The following is a 17,814-nucleotide window of genomic DNA, read 5'->3' as shown; positions in this document are numbered from 1 at the left end:
ACTATCACAACACTGGTTAATCAGCTACACTCTGGCATAAAATAAAATTTTCTAAAAAATTAAAAGTTAGAAAAAGAAAAAGAATTTAAGAAAATATTTGGGTTCAACCCAAAAGGTTTCCCAGAAATTTCGGGAAAAGTTTTAAAGAAAAGGCAATTTAGTTTGCCAATGCCCTAAAAAACAGATCAAATTAGTAGTTATCTTTTGGAAGTTTCAATAAAGTCATAAGGCCTTATGGATTTCTGTAAAATTAGAAGTACTTATGTTTTGGATTTGTGTTCTATAGGAACATAAGGATTGGAGTTTTTACATAACTTGATTCTGTGTGTCAAAGCAATGCCTGGTTATTTCAGATGTTTTAAGGGTAGAAAAGCATAGACAAGAAAACTACGGATTTGCCTGTTTTCATGGCTCACCCCATCCTCCATAAAAGGCAGGGAGGGGGCGGGAGGTGGGGCTATTGGCTTCTACAAACAAGCCTACCGCATGGGAGACCTTGCATCTGGACCCCCCAGCTCCACTGGGACCCCTCCAGCTCCCGGCTCCTGGACATTAGCACCCAGGCCAGTACATCAAATTTGCCTCAGCACACAGGTCTTGCGAGAGCACCACCATTTATAAGTGGGGCCCCAACCTCCAGCTGCCCCAACCTGCCTTGGATTCTTAGTGCTCCTAGGAAGGAAAGCGCCCATGGTGCTTCCTTTAATTGAAGGAAAGCGCCCATGGCGACGAAACAGGTGTTAAGAAATTCGGAGAACAGAGCAGAGAAACCCAGCTTCCATCAAATCCACAGTCTCCAAAGGATGGAGGGCAGAGACAGGGAGTTTGGGCCGGACATACACGCACTGCTATATTTAAAACAGGACCACCAAGGTTCTCCTGTGTAGCGCAGGGAGCTCTGTTCAGTGTTATGTGGCGGCTTGGATGGCAGGGGAGTTTGGAGGAGAATGGATACATGTATATGCATGGCTGAGTCTCTTGGCTGCTCACCTGAAACTCTCACAACATTGTTAACTGGCTATACCCCAGTACAAAATAAAAAGCTTTAAAAAAAACCCCACAACCCTCAAATTAAAATTTCCCACCAACCATATGCCAGAATTTCCCTTTAGAGTGCAGAATGAGCTTCAAAGTAACACTTTTTCTCACTAATCATCCTACTGACTAGTGCAACGTGGTAGCACCCAGAGTCCCCATTAGAAGTCAAGAGGTATGTTATTTCCACTTGAATACTACCTGGATGGAAACATAGTGAAAGAAACCAAGAGGGGAAAAAAAAGGAAGGCTTCCAAAAGACAGACTCCAGTTCAAACTTTATTTGCATACAAAAATATATTATAATGGGGAAAGCATATTACTGTTTCCAACTATATATAATTAATTACAAATATTTTCATAAAAGCATTTTAAATTACAGAGAAGCTATGTTTTAAGAGGAAATACAACATTAGCATGAGTCATCTGCTCTAATACGCTGCAAGCAGGTAAACAAAGTCAGTCTCTAACCTGCCCAGAGATGAGCCCAAAGTGTATTTTTAGGACGAGCCTGGTGGTGGGTGAGCAACATCTCTGCCCCCTCCAGCAGCATATTCTGTAGCTGATTTCATCTGGTCCTCTGAGCTTTCGGAAACTTCTCCCTTAGGATGGAAGGACCCAGAACTTCATGTTTCACATGCCTGTCAATAGGAGACAGAGAAGGTGATTCACTCGCGAAAGCTGACAATTCCTATGCTTAACCATGTGCTTCCCAGGAGGCATTAGTGGGAAAGAACCCGCCTGCCAGTGCAGGAGACTAAGAGATACAGGTTTGATTCCTGAGTCGGGAAGGAACCCTGGAGGAGGGTATGGCAACCCATGCCAGTATTGTTGCCTGGAGAATCCCATGGACAGAGGAGCCTGGCGGGCTATGGTCCATAAGATCAAAAAGAGTCAGACACCACTGAAGCAACTTAGCACACACGCTTAACCAGAGCACATCTCTCCGACAGGCTTCCAAGCACCAAACTTAATGGCAGGCTTCCCCCGTAACGTACGTCTGAAGAACTGGTATGGGCAGCCTGCTGCAATTTTCATGACGCCAACAAGCATGTTCCACGGGTCTAACACAAATTCTGTTGCAATTACAATCACCTCTGTCAGAACAGACCTTGGTCTTCTCTGGAGGATGGTATGGGTGATAAAGTCTTCTAGTAAACAGAAACGGCAGAAGAACTTTCCACCTAATGTTAAGTAGGTCTGTCTGAAACCTTGTTTAAGAATGGAATTCTTTTTAAGTAACCAGTTTGGGGTCTATTTTTTCAGATCCTACCCAGCTGTTTAGCATAGCACAGCATAAAATATGGAAAACTGATGCTTTCATTGTAAAATGGAAGGGGCTAGGATGAAATTCTCCAGGGCTGCTCTGTGACTGAACAAGGCCCAACAAGGGTAAGTTGTGGAAACTGTCATCCAGGAAACTCCAGCTGACCCTTCTGGCACTTGTGATCCTGTTCTTTGGAAATAGAATGTGTGGATTGATTCTCAGGGTCCTTTCTTCCAGGCACGCCCATGGCAATTATGATCTGATACCTTCGGTTCTCAAAAATTTTGGTCACAGAGAATGGGGTGCCATTAGTGTAATTGCCAAATGGGAAATGGATTAGGTACCACATACCTAATCCAGGTCTTTCAGTAACTGGTGTGGGTCTTTGGTTATAAGGTCTCCCCAAGCCAATTCTCTCTTTGGGAACCCAACCCTCTAGAAGTCAGATAAACCCCTGGATCTAACTTGTGACGTTTTCTCTGGCCCCTGAGATTGAACCCTCTGATTTGTCAGTAGAATGCTGTTCAGTCACTAGGTTGTGTCTGACTCTTTGCGACCCCATGGATTGTAGCCCACCAGGGTCCTTTTCCTCCACTCTCTCCCTTAGTTTGCTCAAATTAATGTCCACCGAGTCAGTAATGCTGTCTAACTGCCTCACTCCCTTCTCCTTTTGCCGTCGATCTTTCCCAGCATCAGGGGCTTTTCCGATGAGTCAGCTCTATTAGTCAGTATAATACTTGGTGGTCAATAAGCTGAAAAGCCTGGGAGGCCACCATGCTGGGAAGGCTCCCATCTCACTCTAACTACTACTTTACTCTCCATTTCTCAAACAAAATGCCATTGTTTTCTGGGGGCCAAGTTCTCACTGGTTGAAAAGGCAGTCAACTGCAATGCCAGCTTATCCTCAGGATTTCTTTCTGAGCCACTAGGGTCCTGTTTCTGAACCTAAAAACATCTTATGATATAACTTCCTGCCGCAGACAAGCTGGTAAACATTACTGCACTTTATCAGAGGTGCTGGTTGGTTTTGTTTTGTTTTTTAAACTGCCAGGCATGTACTCACTTGCTAAGGTTCTGTCGAGATCAGCAATAAAGTCTTCTAGCTCTTTCGTATCTCCAAGTTTGGCTGAAAAACAAGAGTTCAGGTTCAGTTTCTATATTCAAGACAGCTGATGAATCTGACTTTTCCAGAATTATATGACCCCCATCTCTCTGTCTGCCAAGATTTTATTAAATAGTGTCCTGTACAAACCCTAAGTGGTTGCTCCAATGTTTGCTTATAGGCAACTCAGAAGCTTTTTCTGAAGATTAGCCTAAACGTTTCTTTCTGGGTTTTGTAGTTCATCATCCCCTCATGTCCCACCCATAACCCAGCAGCCTGGAAGAAGTATCTCTCTTCACTACTTTAAAAGCTGGGAGGTGGAGGCTTCCCTGTGGTCCAGTGGTTAAGAATCCGCCTCCCACTACAGGGGACGAGTGGGTCCCGGGTCCACAAAGATCTCACGTGCCGCGGAGCAATGAAGCCTGTGTGCCGCAGCCACTGAGCCTGGGCTCTGGAGCCCACGAGCCAGAACTACTGAGCCCGCGTCCCTAGAGCCCCTGCTCCACGGCAGGAGAAGCCCCTACAACAAGAAGCCCCCACACCACCACTGGAGACTGAGCCCCTGCTCACCACATCGAGAGAAAGCCTGTGCGCAGCAGCGAAGACCCAGCACAGCTCAGAAATAAATAAAACCGAGAAGCAAACAAACAAGTGGAAAGGTACAGTGAGACAGGGGCAGGGAAGGAAGATTAAGTTTTAAATCTCTGATTGTGTAGGATTTGAGTTAGCAGCCACAATATTCAGGAAGCAGGGCAGTGTGCGGAATGCACACCCAGAGTCCCTGAGTCCTGCTCAACTTCTCTGACGCAGTCTTGTTCACACTATCACTCCAGGGCAATACTTCAGCCCACGTGGTGCCCCCAGGATGGAATTAACTAAGCGCTACTGTTCCTTGTCAAAAGGGTACAGGGAAGGCGACAGGAGGCTCCTGGGTCTGGGCGGCCTTGCAGGTGCCAACACAGGGTAACAAGGCCCCACCGTGCATTTGTTCCATCCGCATCCGGAGATTTGTCCTTCTCTCTGCGTGTCTTGGTTTCTCCTCCAGAGCTCATCATTCACGCCTTCTCTGGATGCATGTCTTTATTAATCAGCCCCCTCAGTAGCACATGCTCGAGCTCAGTCGCCTCCAATTCTTTGTGATCCCACGGACTGAGCCCACCAGACTCCTACATCCAAAGGACTTCCCAGGGAAGAATACTGGGGTGGGTTGCCATTTCCTGACCCAGGGAATTTTCCTGACCCAGGGATCAAACCCACATCTCTTGAGTCTCCTGCCTTGGCAGGCGGATTCTTTACCACTGCACCACCTAGGAAGCTGGCTACAAATAACTCACTGTTTTTAGCTTTTAAAGTCAATTGGCCACTAGAGCTTTTTTCCCCCTCTTTAATTTCTACCTCTAGAGGATCAGGTAGCAAATATGGGCTTGTTTTAAGCCACTTTCCTAGACTGTTCTGTCTCTCTCAATTCAACAGATCCATTACAGACGGAGGGCTGGACAATGGCGGAATTCCCAGGGGCTGCTAGCGTCGCTATGTGGGGAGAACTTTAAAAGGTCTCTTTTGAAAAAGGGAGAAATTCCGCCTTCCTGCCTGAGTGAGAAAATGATGAAATCTTCATATTTCTTTTTAACTATGTTCCATTTTTATTGCATTCTGCAATTTTCAGTGAGTGTAACGTTTCTTAAGGGGAAAAAAAACTCTTTTTGTTTTCAAAGGGCACTTGCCCAATAGAACATTCAGCTCTCTGGCTGGAGACTATTTACTAGCTCCAAAATATAAGAAACTGCTCATGCATCTTTAAAAACTTTTTTGTCTATTAATATCACAGTAGAGGCAGGCTGAAGCTGCTATTTTGAATTATGTTAGATCATCACTTATTTCATAATGATGACCCCATTTAATTGCTAAATTGGTCATCTGAGAGCATTCTTATAAGAGTTAGTGCAATTAAAAATAAAAAGAACCCAACTTTCTGCAAATCCTAACTGCTGAGTTTTACATTCTAGAACCAGCCAGTCTAGGAGAGCACTATCATTTAGCACCGAGTTGATAACAACACACAAGAGAAACAACGTCTACAGTCTATACGTTTTCTTCCTCCCATGGTTTCTCTACATGGTTTCCTGAAATAAAAAAGTGCAAGTGTTAGCCGCTCAGTCGTGTCCGACTCCTTGCGACCCCATGGGCTGCAGCCTGCCAGGCTCCCCTGTCCATGGGATTCTCCAGGCAAGAATTCTGGAGTGGGGAGCCGTTCCCTTCTCCAGGGGATCTTCCTGACCCGGGGACTGAAACGGGATCTTCCCGCATTTCGGGTGGATTCTGTACCATCTGAGCTACCCATCCCCTGCCACCCACCAGTTACCCGATTTCACTTTCATGCTGATCAAAATTCTGAGAAATAACAAAATCTACTCCACCCTGTACTGTACGAAGATACTGCTGCTGCTGCTAAGTCACTTCAGTCGTGTCCGACTCTGTGCGACCCCAGGTACGAAGATACTAGTCTTCTCTATTTGTTTTGCACATCTGGGAAAGATTGGTTAGGGGTAAGACAGAAGAGAGAAGAGGCTGAGGAGAAGAGGGAATAAGGAAGCCAAAAAACTCACATTCCAATTAGTAGACTTACCTTTCCGAGCAGGAGCAGAAGGACCGAGCAGAGCTGGAGAATCTGTTGGAGAATTCAGTTTTTCATCACTGAAGCTGAAGCTGTTCCTATAAAGCGATTCAGCACCTTTCAGGAAAGGAAACATAACTCATTAGAAATGGTTTATCAGTCTCCCAGCAGTTTATCTCTAAAGGGAGCAAAGTCATATAAAAAAAAAACAACTTTGATTTCCAGATTTTATATTTGTTGTTGTTTAGTTGCTAAGTCACGCCCGACTCTTTGGGATCCCATGGACTGCAGCACGCCAGGCTTTCCTGTCTCCCTCACTGTCTCCTGAAGTTTGCCCAAGTTCATGCCCATTTTATACTTATGCTCCCAAATTTGAGACAGGAGAGTAGGCCTGTGTATGTGTGAGTATGTGTCTCCAATCAGGCACCAAAGGCCTTTGCTTCCCTAAAAAAAGAAGGGTCAACAGGACCGTCATGACCAGACCAGCCTTCTCTGCAACACACAGGTGCCCACTGCCCAGGTGTCTGACAGCTGAGCCAATGCTTGGCCGATGGAGGCCAGGGGGGTGGCTTGGGATGTGAGACATAGGAACCATCTTTCCTGAAAAATGTCCCTTCCGCCCTCTGAACCCCCTAAAATACAAACTTAAGGTTGGATCCCACTACTTAATAATCCTCCCTGACTGCTCAAGAGAGAGTCTTTGTCATGGTCTTTCCTGAGCTCCTGTATTCTGGGGATAAGCTAGAGGGTCAAAGACAAAGATTTCTTCTCCTGGAGGTTGTGGATTACAGACACATTGGGTGACTGGGTGGCTCCATCGTCCTGCTCCTGAAAACAAGAGCGAGGCAAGGTCCCAGAAGCAAGGCTGAGCTGAGCATCTAGGAAATCATCTCAGCTACCAAGCATTTGGGAACCCTGGAACAAGACAGTGTCTCTGGGCCCTTGCTTGTATGTGTGTGCTTGATCACTCAGTCGAGTCCAACTCTTTGCCACCTCATGGGCTGTAGCCTGCCAGGCTCCTCTGTTCATGGGATTCTTGAGGCAAGAATACTGGAGTGGGTTGCCATTTCCTTTTGGCGGTGGAGGGGTGGGGTGGGGGTGGGTTTGCTTACAGAATGGACTTGAAGGATGACTCAGTCCACCTTGCCATTACACAGACGGGCCTTTGCTCACCCATCTATAAAATGGGGAGGGGGACTGAATGATCCTTCAAGTCCCATCCAGCTCTGAAGTTCTGAGATCCTATTTCTGAGTCCTGCCAAGGGAGAGGAAACCAACCCCAACCAGCCCAGTCCTTTGGTGGTGACACAGAAAGGGCACTGCTGGCTGAGCTGTACCAACCCAAAGACTCAGAGGCAGAGCCGGCGGTAGAAGCAGGATGTGGCCTCTGAGGTCACAGAGGAACAGCCTTCCTGGTTAAAACCAAACACAAAGCCTGGCACGGGGGTAGCACAGATGCGCTCTGGGAAGGCTGCTCAGGTGCAAGAGGGCAGCTGAGCTACAATGGTCGGCCAGGCTCCCTGTCCTCCTTGGGATGCACCCGGTTTCATCCAATCGCCTCCAGCTCAGTAGGAGGCAAAACCATCTTTCTTTGCTCCTCTTAACTCAAAGGAAGAGGACTCAGTGACAAAAGAGAGAGCCAGAATAAAAGAGGGCTTTCAGAAACAGGGGGTTCTGGCCCCAAGAGAATTCCTCTTCATCCCTAAAGACCGCACCTCACAGGTCCCCCACGGCCGAGGAGGTGGTCCCAGGCCATCCTGTCTTCCTGGCCGACACACTCATCGCATTCAATTTTCCAAACACATACAACCCTCACGGTTGATTCTTCCTTCTTAGGTCCAGTCCGGGCCACCTAAAAGGACCACAATCCTTTTTCGCGGCTTTGATGATGAACACCTACTGAGATCTGAAACTCTGAATGTTAGGCTTACATTTCCCCAAAAATGTATTTCCCAGAATAGTGGTCCTTTGAGAAGAACTGCATGGTCCCTGGACCCTGAGACACACCGAGCCCCTTGGAGGGTCCTCTGATGAAACTCCGACGTGCCTGAAATGTCTTGTGATAAACAAGCCGGCCTAGCCCTATTTGGCGGTTTCACTTGCCCACGGGACACTGTTTTGGTGGCACCTCTGTTATTATCTCCCGGGACACTTGCACTTGGTGAACTCAAAGTGGGAAGCCCTCGTGCTGGCTTGTCAGCTGAGCCCACTCTGGAGCGATGCGGGTTTTCTCAAGGGAAGGCCTTTTTCCCCTACACAGGGGAGAGCGGTCGTGTTCCCTGTAGACCCACCACGTCATGCCACCGCCTGTCACCTCGTTAAGAGGCAGGGGAATCGCCACAAATAGAACCTGAGAGACTTGTGGGGAAAAGACGAAGCGAGCCCGAGGGGCAGGAAAACCACAGAGAGCCCAGGGGAGGCAGGCCTTGAGCCCGGACCCAGGAGCCAGGAGGAAGGCACGCAGGCCTTTGCGACAGTACCTTCGGCTCCAAAGGGCCCCACGAGCATCGCCCCATTCCCGAGGCCATGGGCGGCACCCCGGCCTCCACCCACCATCACCACCCTGCCTCCCTGCCCCCTCCTGCACCCCGTCCTGCACCGGGCCCTGGCCCTGGGCCTCACTTCTGTCCTGCCCCCACTCCCCAGCAACTTTGCGTCGACGTATACTTACCCTTGGGGGTGGGGAAACACACACACACAGTTTGCTTCACACACCAAGTAGACCAAGCGCTATTGAGTTTGGGAGAAAGTAATGAACTAGACATGGAGATGGTCCCTGCAAAATGGTACGGAACAGGAATCCGGTGAGGATTCATGACTCCTCGGGTAACTCGGTTGCTTTAGGGGACCTGCAGAGTCACATTGTACCAGGGCATCACCACGGCTCACCACTCACCCTTTAGAGCCTGGGGCTTAAATTCCTTTTTGATCTAAGTATTTCCCTCAACCTCAGGAAATATACAGACAAGCTGACTATTCCTTGACTGGCAGATTCAGCTGCAAACTACTGAGCCAACCTTTCAAATAATCAGGAGTTGCCTCTCACTGATAATGAGGTCAGGCTACTCTCACAATGAGACGGAGGGGGGAAAAGAATCCTAGTTGCTGTCCCCCTAGAGCTGTGTGGCACTGAGGCCGTGTGACCCTGTACGAGTCACTTCACTTCGGAGCTTCAGTTTCTTTTCTTAAGAAAGGGAGATAAGAAACCCAGGCGCTCCATGTGCTGCCTATGGTTTTCAGGCTTTATTTTTTCAACAAACTGGAGGAAGGCATGCCCAGAAGAAAGGTCACCACAGGGAATAATAAGACTCCAGATTCTGGGGCCAAGCTTCTTCCTCTTCTTTAGAGAGTAGCAAAATTCTTAAGAAAAAAATTTATCTTCAGAGGCTCCCTAGAACAAACCTCCCAAGAACAATCCCACCAACACAGAAGTAATCCAACCTCTCTCAACCCTTTATCCAATAAAGTTTTATTCCACAGTGAATAAGATTGCACGCTAGGTGTAAATTAAAAGGGAAGCAAAGCTTCCCCTAGAACTCGATTTCTGGCAAAATAACAGCCAGTTAGTCTGACAAGTGACAGCAATGTGTTGCTGGCTGATAGCATAGTAATGTATTATTGCCGCCCAGCATCAGTCGCTGCCATTAATAAGGGCTAAAGGGACATATAGCAGTGATGATCTGGGGACCCCTGGCAGGTGGCAAGACTAGATATTGCAGGGCAATATCTACCGCCATCAGCTCTGCAGTCCCATCAGAAATGTCCCTGGCAAGCCAACCTGGCACGCTGAAGCCAGGAACCTCAAATTCAGGGAGCAAGTTTGCTAAGACATCATCAAAAGAAATGTGAGCATATTAAATATTTGAACATCTTAACCATAGGCACACCCACAAAGCTTGGAAAACTTGGCTACAAAAACAAAGACTTGTTTAAAAGGTAGACTTCGTGTTTTCGTTTGGGGGTGGGGAGAAAGGTAATTTGGGGGTTGGCACCAGCGTGTGTTACTCCAGAGGGAAGGAAAACCACAGACAGTAACCGTGGCCCCGAGCTCCTGTAAATATAGAACAATCCCACATGTTTCAGGCAAGCAAACCATAGTAATTAACTGAGAAAAAGAAAGCCTTGGACCTGTTTCCCTTTCGCCACAGGGAATGGTTTGTGCGGGGTGGGGGAGGGGGTCAGCTCTCCCACTCAACATCTAAATTCCAACAGCTACACTGATAGAATAAGAAACCGTTTCTCAGTCTCACCACTATTGTTCCAGCTTTTCTTCTGGGGCCCCTCGGTCCCTCTATATGCCTCCAGGTGTCCACCAGTGACGGAGCTTCCCTGGTGGCTCAGCGGTAAAGACTGTGCCTGCAGTGCAGGAGCCACTGGAGTCCCAGGTTCAATCCCTGGGTCGGGAAGATCCCCTGGAGGAGGGCACGGCAGCTCACTCCAGTACTCTTGCCTGGAGAATCCTACAGACAGAGGAGCCTGGCGAGCCACAGTCCATAAGGTCACAAAGAGTCAGACACGACTGAAGCGACTCAGCACATACATGCACACACGTCCACCAGTGACACTTGCTCACACCAGGACACCCTGAGGGCTCCGAACCCGGCTTGAACAAGTTCAAGTTCTGGCCTCAGTGGCTCTTACGTCAGATCAGCTAGTAGGCTACCTGGCACATGCGCCCCCCAGGTCCTCTCTCCCAGGGCCAAGCTGGAACAGTCGAGGCAAAGAATACAGACAACCTAGGTCTTGCACAAGCTGCTGCTGCTGCTGCTAAGTCACTTCAGTCGTGTCCGACTCTGTGCGACCCCATAGACGGCAGCCCACCAGGCTCCCCCGTCCCTGGGATTCTCCAGGCAAGAACATTGGAGTGGGTTGCCATTTCCTTCTCCAATGCAGGAAAGTGAAAAGTGAAAGTGAAGTCGCTCAGTCGTGTCCCACTCTTAGCGACCCCATGGACTGCAGCCTACCAAGCTCCTCTGCCCATGGGATTTTCCCGGCAAGAGTACTGGAGTGGGGTGCCATTGCCTTCTCCATTGCACAAGCTAGAGAAGCCAATTTCTCATTCCCTCCAATGGCCCAACAACATCATAAAAGCCCCAGCATGCAGAGTAGACCTTGGACCTTTTCTGTTAAGAAGCAAAAAACTTCCCCCTCAAAGGAAAAAGGAACCTCCAAGCCATCAAAGATGTGAGTTCACATCACCTTTTAAAGTGCCAGTTAATATTAGAAACTTCCTGTAAAATCAATCCGTGGAATCATAAATTAACACCTTGGTTAAAATTTAGTATATGAGTTAAAGTGTTATTGAACACATTTGAGAAGTCATGATGTACACATACAATGCTGAAAATCCGGAAAGAACCACAGGGTTTTCAAGCTAAGTTCAAACCAAAGATGTTCACCATGCCTGCGGCCTGTCTGAAGATCAGGCTTGAACCTCGCCTCCCTGGCTTCTAACCAAGCTGCCTTCCACTGCTAAAGCTGAAACTGCTCTCACGAAAGTGCCTGGTGTTATCTGTTGGAACCAAAATCTAGAAAAAAAGAACACTTCTCATCAACCCTGATTTGAATCACCCCTAACGTGAAGTTGTCTTGCCACTGTTATGTTGGTCCTCTTCAAGTCTTAGGAGGATTCCCTGTAAGTAGAAACAGGAAGACATATTTCCTTATTAAACATCCGCTCTTCTCTTCAGTGGAAGTAACTTGCTTCTCTGGTTAAAAGAAGGAATGTCTAGTTTTTCTCCTTTGGATGCTAGCAACCGATTTTTTTTTTTAATTGAAGTGTAGCTGATTTACAATATTGTATTAGTTTCAAGTGTACAGCAAAATGATTCAGATACACATATATATATACTTTTTAAATTCTTTTCCATTATAGGTTATTACAAGATACGGAATATAGTTCCCTGGGCTACACAATAAATCCTACTGTTTCTCCGTTTCATATACGGTAGTATGTATCTGTTAATTGCATACTCCTAATTTATCCTTCTCCCTGCTTCCCCCGCCCTCAGTAACCGTTAAGTTTGTTTCCCATGTCCATAAGTCTGTTTCTGTTTTGTAAATAAGTTCATTGGTACTATAGTTTTAGATCTCACATATAAGTAATATCATATAACATTTGTCTTTCCCTCTAAATTTTTTTAAGAGAAAAAGAACGGTTCTTCAAAAAAGCAGAAGTGCAGTGGGTACGTCTTCAGAGTGATGGAGTCGTAAAACACAGAGGGAGAAACCAAAGTCCCAAAGGTTCAGAGCTTCGTGGGAGCTTCATACGTAACATGTTCATGCAAGACACTGGCCCAAATGTATCTGGCCTATGGGACACACCATGGCATGTGCATTTTAGTGTTCTCTTAAATATCAAACAGGGCAAATATTTTCTTTCTAATCCTGAGCTTATGGATGTTTCTAGTGAGTGAAAGTCGCTCAGTCATGTCGACTCTTTGCGACTCCATGGACTATACAGTCCATGGAACTCTCCAGGCCAGAATTCTGGAATGGGTAAGCCTCTCCCTTCTCCAGGGGATCTTCCCAACCCAGGGATCAAACCCAGGTCTCCCACAATGCAGGCAGATTCTTTACCAGCTGAGCCACAAGGGAAGCCCAAGAATACTGCAGCGGGTGGCTAACAGCATCATTAAATAGAATTCTTTCCATTTCACAGCTAGAGAAACTGAGGCCCACTCCTCATGCAGGGCCCCAACAGAGCTCAGCCTGGGCTCCATGGACCCGGCGAGGGGGCCACGGCCTTGAAGAGACACCTTCAAACATGACCATGATTGACAAACAGATGCGTGATCCTTGTCCAAGTCTATCCAGGAGGACCTGGTTTCCATACCAGCCAACCAGCCACGGTGACAGAGCAAAACCTTAGAGACAGTCCAAGTGGTTCCACTATTTAATCAGAAAGAAAGGAGACAACAGGGTCTGCATTGTTGGACTGCAGTAGGGAACGTAGGAGATAGCACATTTAAGGCAAAGCAAAGAGCTTGCTAATGGTGGACTAATAGATAGTAACAGTAATCACAGGAAAGGCTTGGCAAGAGAGCTGTTCTTATTTTCATCGTCCTTTCTGCTGGGGAGACCCTCCATTTCAGTAGGATCCACCTCTCTCAAATACTCTTCCACAAAAAAGCACTGAACAGATAGATGAGTATAGCAAATGTCTGTGATCCACTCTTGGCGGCAATTAAGACATGTATTACACATCCTTAAGAAATGACTATTTAGATACACACCGCTTCTGCCAAGACTATTTCTAACCAGCCTCATGAGGGCCAAACTACACATTTATAGGAAAGACTAATGTCATCCAAGCCTTCTTCATACCCTCCCGTTTACTTCTCTAACCACCAAACCAAGGGTTAGTTTAACAGTTAACAATAAAGGCGAAAAACAAAGTCCACACACCCTAAGAAAAACTACAGACCATTCCAAACAATCTCCCCAGAAGCTGTTAAGAATGTGTTTCGAGTGCCTTTTCTTTGAGGCCCCCTGAAAACGGATCCCAGATCTGAAATCCTACCCAGAGGGAGTTGCAATCACCCATGAATGAGTGAGCTCAGGCCCTATTCTAGCCAAGTGCAGCTGTGGTTTAGAATGGAGCTGTTCTTTGCAAGAGAGCAGCCCTGAACACACTGTGCCAGCTTTCTTTCCCACGGGGGAGAGAATTTGTACTTGATGAATGTGCCCCAGTAGAAGGAGACACATTTAAGTTTGGCTGCGTACATTGAGACAAATTTCAAAATTTGTTCGACTTCCCTTTGAAATTGAAAATAAGCGGTCTGGTCATTAGCAACAAAGTCCAAACATACAGAATGGAAAATTAACAGCAGATGATTCCATTCCCTTTCACCTCAAAAGCTGCAATTAGATCTAACCCTTGGGCAGGGCTGCCAAGGCAAGTCAAGCTGGAACTCTTAAGTTTCTGACTCCAAGCCTCAACTGGATGGCCAGTGCTCTTTATTCCTTCTCAGGAGGACAGCTCATGTGTAAGTCCAAGACTGTATCTTTGCCCTGTAACAACGAGGAGCTTCAGGTCGCAAAAGAAGGGAATCACAAGGAAAGCTTATTGTTTTTACTTCCAGAGTCAAGGGCAGCAAAGGGAGTGACATTTAGGCAGGTAACTCATTTAGGGAATGAAGCCTCAAGAATTATCCAGAAGTGTTCAAAATTCACTTTGAAAAATAGTAAGTTATCCGGGTTGGGAAAAACGACAGTCACAGAAGATTGAAAAGTCACCCAATTTGCTGTTTGACACCTGAACAAGTATCCGTAATCCTTAGAGGACATTTGAGGTCCTGGAAAAAGTGGCCTCTCTTTTTAACAAGGTGATTTAGGGCAGCCAGACCCTGGGGGTGGTCTCCACCTTGAGAAAGTAAGCAGGAAGCAGCTCTGGGTCCATCTGCTCCCTACCGTCCCCGCCCCCGCCCCCGCCCCCGCCCCGGCCCTCTCCCACCCTCCCGCCCTCTTCCTCCCCACCCCCAGCCCCAGACTGGGTGGGGAGTCTGAGCCAGCAGTTCACGTCATGGACCTGCCTGAAGGATGAGGGACACTCTCTAAATACTTGGACTTAGCAGTGCTAGGATTCTTTCAAAACTGCGGACCGTGTAACAGCAAGTCCGGGGGGGGTCAGGGCCAGGAGAAAGTGCAAGAAGTGTTTCAAACACCCCAAGAACGGGAGCTTAAGAAACCTTTCCTGGTTTCACCAATACATCCATCCTGCGCCCTCCCGGGGACCCTGGACCCCACGCCTGTGGCGCTGTCTCCACACCCTCTGAAGATGCCGCTGAGAGCGGCAAGGAGCGCGGAGAGGGCGCCCTGGGGAGGCCCTCCGGGTCCTGACACCTGCCGGCGGGCGGCGTGGGGCCCAGCCTGCCTTCCGGGGACCGCCCTCCGGGGTCTGGGCCCCGCCGGCCCTGCGGCCCCGGAGACTCCCGGAGCCCTGGAGACGGCGCTGGGCTTCGGGGCTCGCTCGGCGTCGGTTTTCCCGATGAGCGCGCGGAACCCCGCGCCCCGGGCGCTCCCCCGCGGGCCGGGCGCCCGCAGTGCCCGGGGCGCGACAGCCCCCGAGGCGGCGCCACACTCACTCTCGGAGTCGCTGAAGCCGCTGCTGTCGCTGACGCTGGCGCTGCTGCGCCGCTTCATGCGCTCCAGGTGCTCCTCGTAGCGGAAGTGGCGCGCGTGGAAGGGCGACGCGAAGTCGGCCAGCACCGCATCGAACTCGCACAGCGCGGCCGTCAGGTCCCCCGCGTCCGCAGAGTCCAGGGCCGGGGCTGCGCAGGGGCGGAGGGCGCGGGTGAGGGCGGGCGCCGGGCCCCGGCCCCGGCCAGGGCCCGCCGCGCCCGCGGGGTACCCAGGGTCGCCAGCCCACGGGGACTGCGCTCCGGCCGGGGTCGGGGGTGGCGGGCAGCCCGCGATCGCCGCCGGCCGCTGGCGGTTACCGGTCCCGACTCTCCACCGCCCCCTGAAGTGCGCGCTAGCATCGCGCCCATTTTACAGATAAAGAAACTGAGCCTCCAGCCCGGGGGAGTTGCAAGTCAAAGGTCATGCCGCCAAGCCCAAGGCCGAGCTCTTGCGGGTGGTGGACGGGTCCCCGCGCTCGCGGCCCCGGGGGCGGCGGGAGGACTGAGTCAGGGGGCGCCCGTGACGTGTCCCCCAGCCCGGCGGGGGCAGAGGGGAGGCAGGGGGAGGGACGGAGAGAGACCACGCGGGACCCTGCCTCCTTCCCCCAGCCCCCTGCAAGGCCCGGGTTCCAGGAGACCCACGCGGCCCTCGGCACTCACCTGCGGCCGCGGCGGCCGCGGGGCTGCCCTGCGCGGCGGGCGGCTTCATGGGGGGCTCCGCCGGCGCGGCGCTGGGGGGCCGCGATGCTGCGCGGTCTGGGCGCGCGGTCGCGCAGGCGGGCGTGCTGCTCGCGCCGTCCGCTCCCCGGGCGGCGTCCCGCTCAGCCCGGCGCCCCGCCCGGCAGTGCTCCAGCCGCGCCGCTGCCGGCACCGCGCGCCCGCCCGCCCTTCCCCGGGTCGCCGCCGCCCGAGCGCCCCGAGGTCTTATAGCCGCGGGCGGGGGCGGGCCGGGGCGGGGCCGCGGGAGCCGGGCCGCCGGGTGTGTCCCCGCCGCCGCGCCCCGGACGCCTCCGTCCCCACCCCGGGCCCCGGGCACCGCCCTCGCCACGCGCGCGCCGGGGCACCGCGGTGACGCCCCGTGGCCCGAGCCCGGGTTACAGCCCCAAATATTTACGCGCCGCTTCCCCCGCGCGCCCTGACGACGGGCCCCCACGGACGTGGCTCTGGCGGCACCACCAGAATCCCCGAGATTTGCGGCTGCGCCTCGCTGCCGGTGCCCTGAAGCTCCTCCAGCCTCCGTTTCCTCATCTGTGAAAGGGAAGTGCCTAGCCCTCCGGCTTTGATGCGAAGAATAAAGCAGCCAGGAGCCGCGGGAGACCCTGACCCACGTGGGAGCCGCAGGGGTCCCTGCCGCGCGTTCCCTCGCCGTTGCTCCCAAGGCCCGCGAGGACTTCGGGTGCACGGAGTGCTGAGGGCAAGGGGGACAGACGTCGGTAGAGTCCGCGGTTTTACAGTTGTTCCCATCCCGGCGCCCCGGGCCTGACTACAGTCCTGGGTCTTCGTGGTAGGACTTTGTTCAGGGAAGAAATTACTACGTGGATGCAGCGCTAAGCCGGCGCCTCTCAGGGTCCACTCTGAGCCAGCCCGCCCAGCCGCCTGGCAGGGGACCAGTCCTGACCCTAAATGACCTACGTGGTGCGCTGCCCCAAGGCGGTAGCCACTTGGCACAGGTGGCTTCTTAAATGTAAAGCAACTGAGCGTGTTAGTTGCTCAGTTGTGTCTGACTCTTTGAGACCCCCATGGACAGCAGCCCAACCGGCTCCTTTGTCCATGGGATCCTCCAGGCAAGAATACTGGGGTGGGTGGCTATGCCCTCTTCCAGGGGATCTTCCACATCCAGGGATCGAACCCAGGGCTCCTGCCGGGTCTTCTGCATTGCGGGCAGATTTTTTATCGCTGAGCCAACCAGGAAAGCCCATAGGTAACTAAAATAGAGTAGAATAAGATGAACAATTCAGTACCCCAGTTGCTCGGGACACCTATCAGGTGCATAAGAGCCATCCTCACTCAAAGTCCTATTGGACGGTGCTGCCAGGGTGTCTGCCAGCGAACCAGCCTCGGAGGGAAGGGAGGTGTCTTACTCCAGTTGTCAAAGGCCTCCTTGGGCAGGTCTTGGCATGCACCGTTTTCAGGCCTGCAGCAGCCCTGAGAGGTAGAATTACTGCTTCTGTTTACACGTGAGGAAACTGAGGCACAGAGAGCTTAAGTAGCATGCTAGTCACCTAGTGATGGAAAGGCAGGTCTGTCTGGTTTCAGAGCGGCTCAGGGCTTCTAGCAAAGTAGAGAATGGAACAAACAGGAGGAAGAGGCTCCAGTTAAGGGTGCAGTTAACCCAGGTTCTTGATGCAACAAGGCAAAGCGTACACATCTTTTTTCTCCCTTTTGCCACTTTCATTACTCTTTAAAAATCTCTTTCCCTCTCTCATACTCTCTGACTTGCTGTGGTACCCACGGGGGGATGCCCCAGGATAAAGGAGCAGTCGCCCACCTGGGAGCTGAGGCAAAGAGGGCTGCCTTACAAATGCAGCAGCCCGCTCTTTCTTTGGCCTGGCTGGGAAGCAGGGCAGTGGACATCCCAGCCCAGCTCTTGCACGACGGCTCGGAGGTCAGGTCCTCTCAGCTGAAGAAACAGTTAAGCTAATCTTTAAAGAACCTTGTTGTTATTCAGTCGCTC

At 50.8% G+C, this 17,814-nt stretch overlaps 1 protein-coding gene across 1 annotated transcript; it reads right to left on the bottom strand.

The window, feature by feature from the left end:
- Positions 1-1,301: 1,301 nt before the first annotated feature.
- RGCC (regulator of cell cycle) lies at positions 1,302-16,402 on the bottom strand. Its single transcript, XM_069601240.1, has 5 exons — positions 15,801-16,402; positions 15,105-15,290; positions 6,031-6,135; positions 3,366-3,428; positions 1,302-1,676 (listed from the first exon to the last, which is right to left on the bottom strand). The coding sequence occupies exons 1-5, from the start codon at positions 15,847-15,849 to the stop codon at positions 1,669-1,671; spliced, it is 411 nt and encodes a 136-aa protein (XP_069457341.1). The 5' UTR covers positions 15,850-16,402; the 3' UTR covers positions 1,302-1,668.
- Between the last annotated feature and the right edge of the window lie 1,412 nt (positions 16,403-17,814).

The sequence above is a fragment of the Ovis canadensis genome, chromosome 10 (genome assembly GCF_042477335.2).
Source record: "Ovis canadensis isolate MfBH-ARS-UI-01 breed Bighorn chromosome 10, ARS-UI_OviCan_v2, whole genome shotgun sequence".
NCBI classification, from domain to species: domain Eukaryota; kingdom Metazoa; phylum Chordata; class Mammalia; order Artiodactyla; family Bovidae; genus Ovis; species Ovis canadensis.
This window is presented reverse-complemented; position numbering and strand designations above follow the sequence as displayed.

What these genes read in the sequence shown, in the direction of transcription:
- RGCC (XM_069601240.1), bottom strand. Translation starts at nt 15,849, where the DNA reads ATGAAGCCGCCCGCCGCGCAGGGCAGCCCCGCGGCCGCCGCGGCCGCA. An exon ending in CGCGGCCGCCGCGGCCGCAG is followed by an intron (nt 15,291 to 15,800) that starts GTGAGTGCCGAG and finishes GCCCCTGCGCAG; the next exon opens with CCCCGGCCCTGGACTCTGCG. An exon ending in TTCTGCTCCTGCTCGGAAAG is followed by an intron (nt 3,429 to 6,030) that starts GTAAGTCTACTA and finishes CTTGTTTTTCAG; the next exon opens with CCAAACTTGGAGATACGAAA.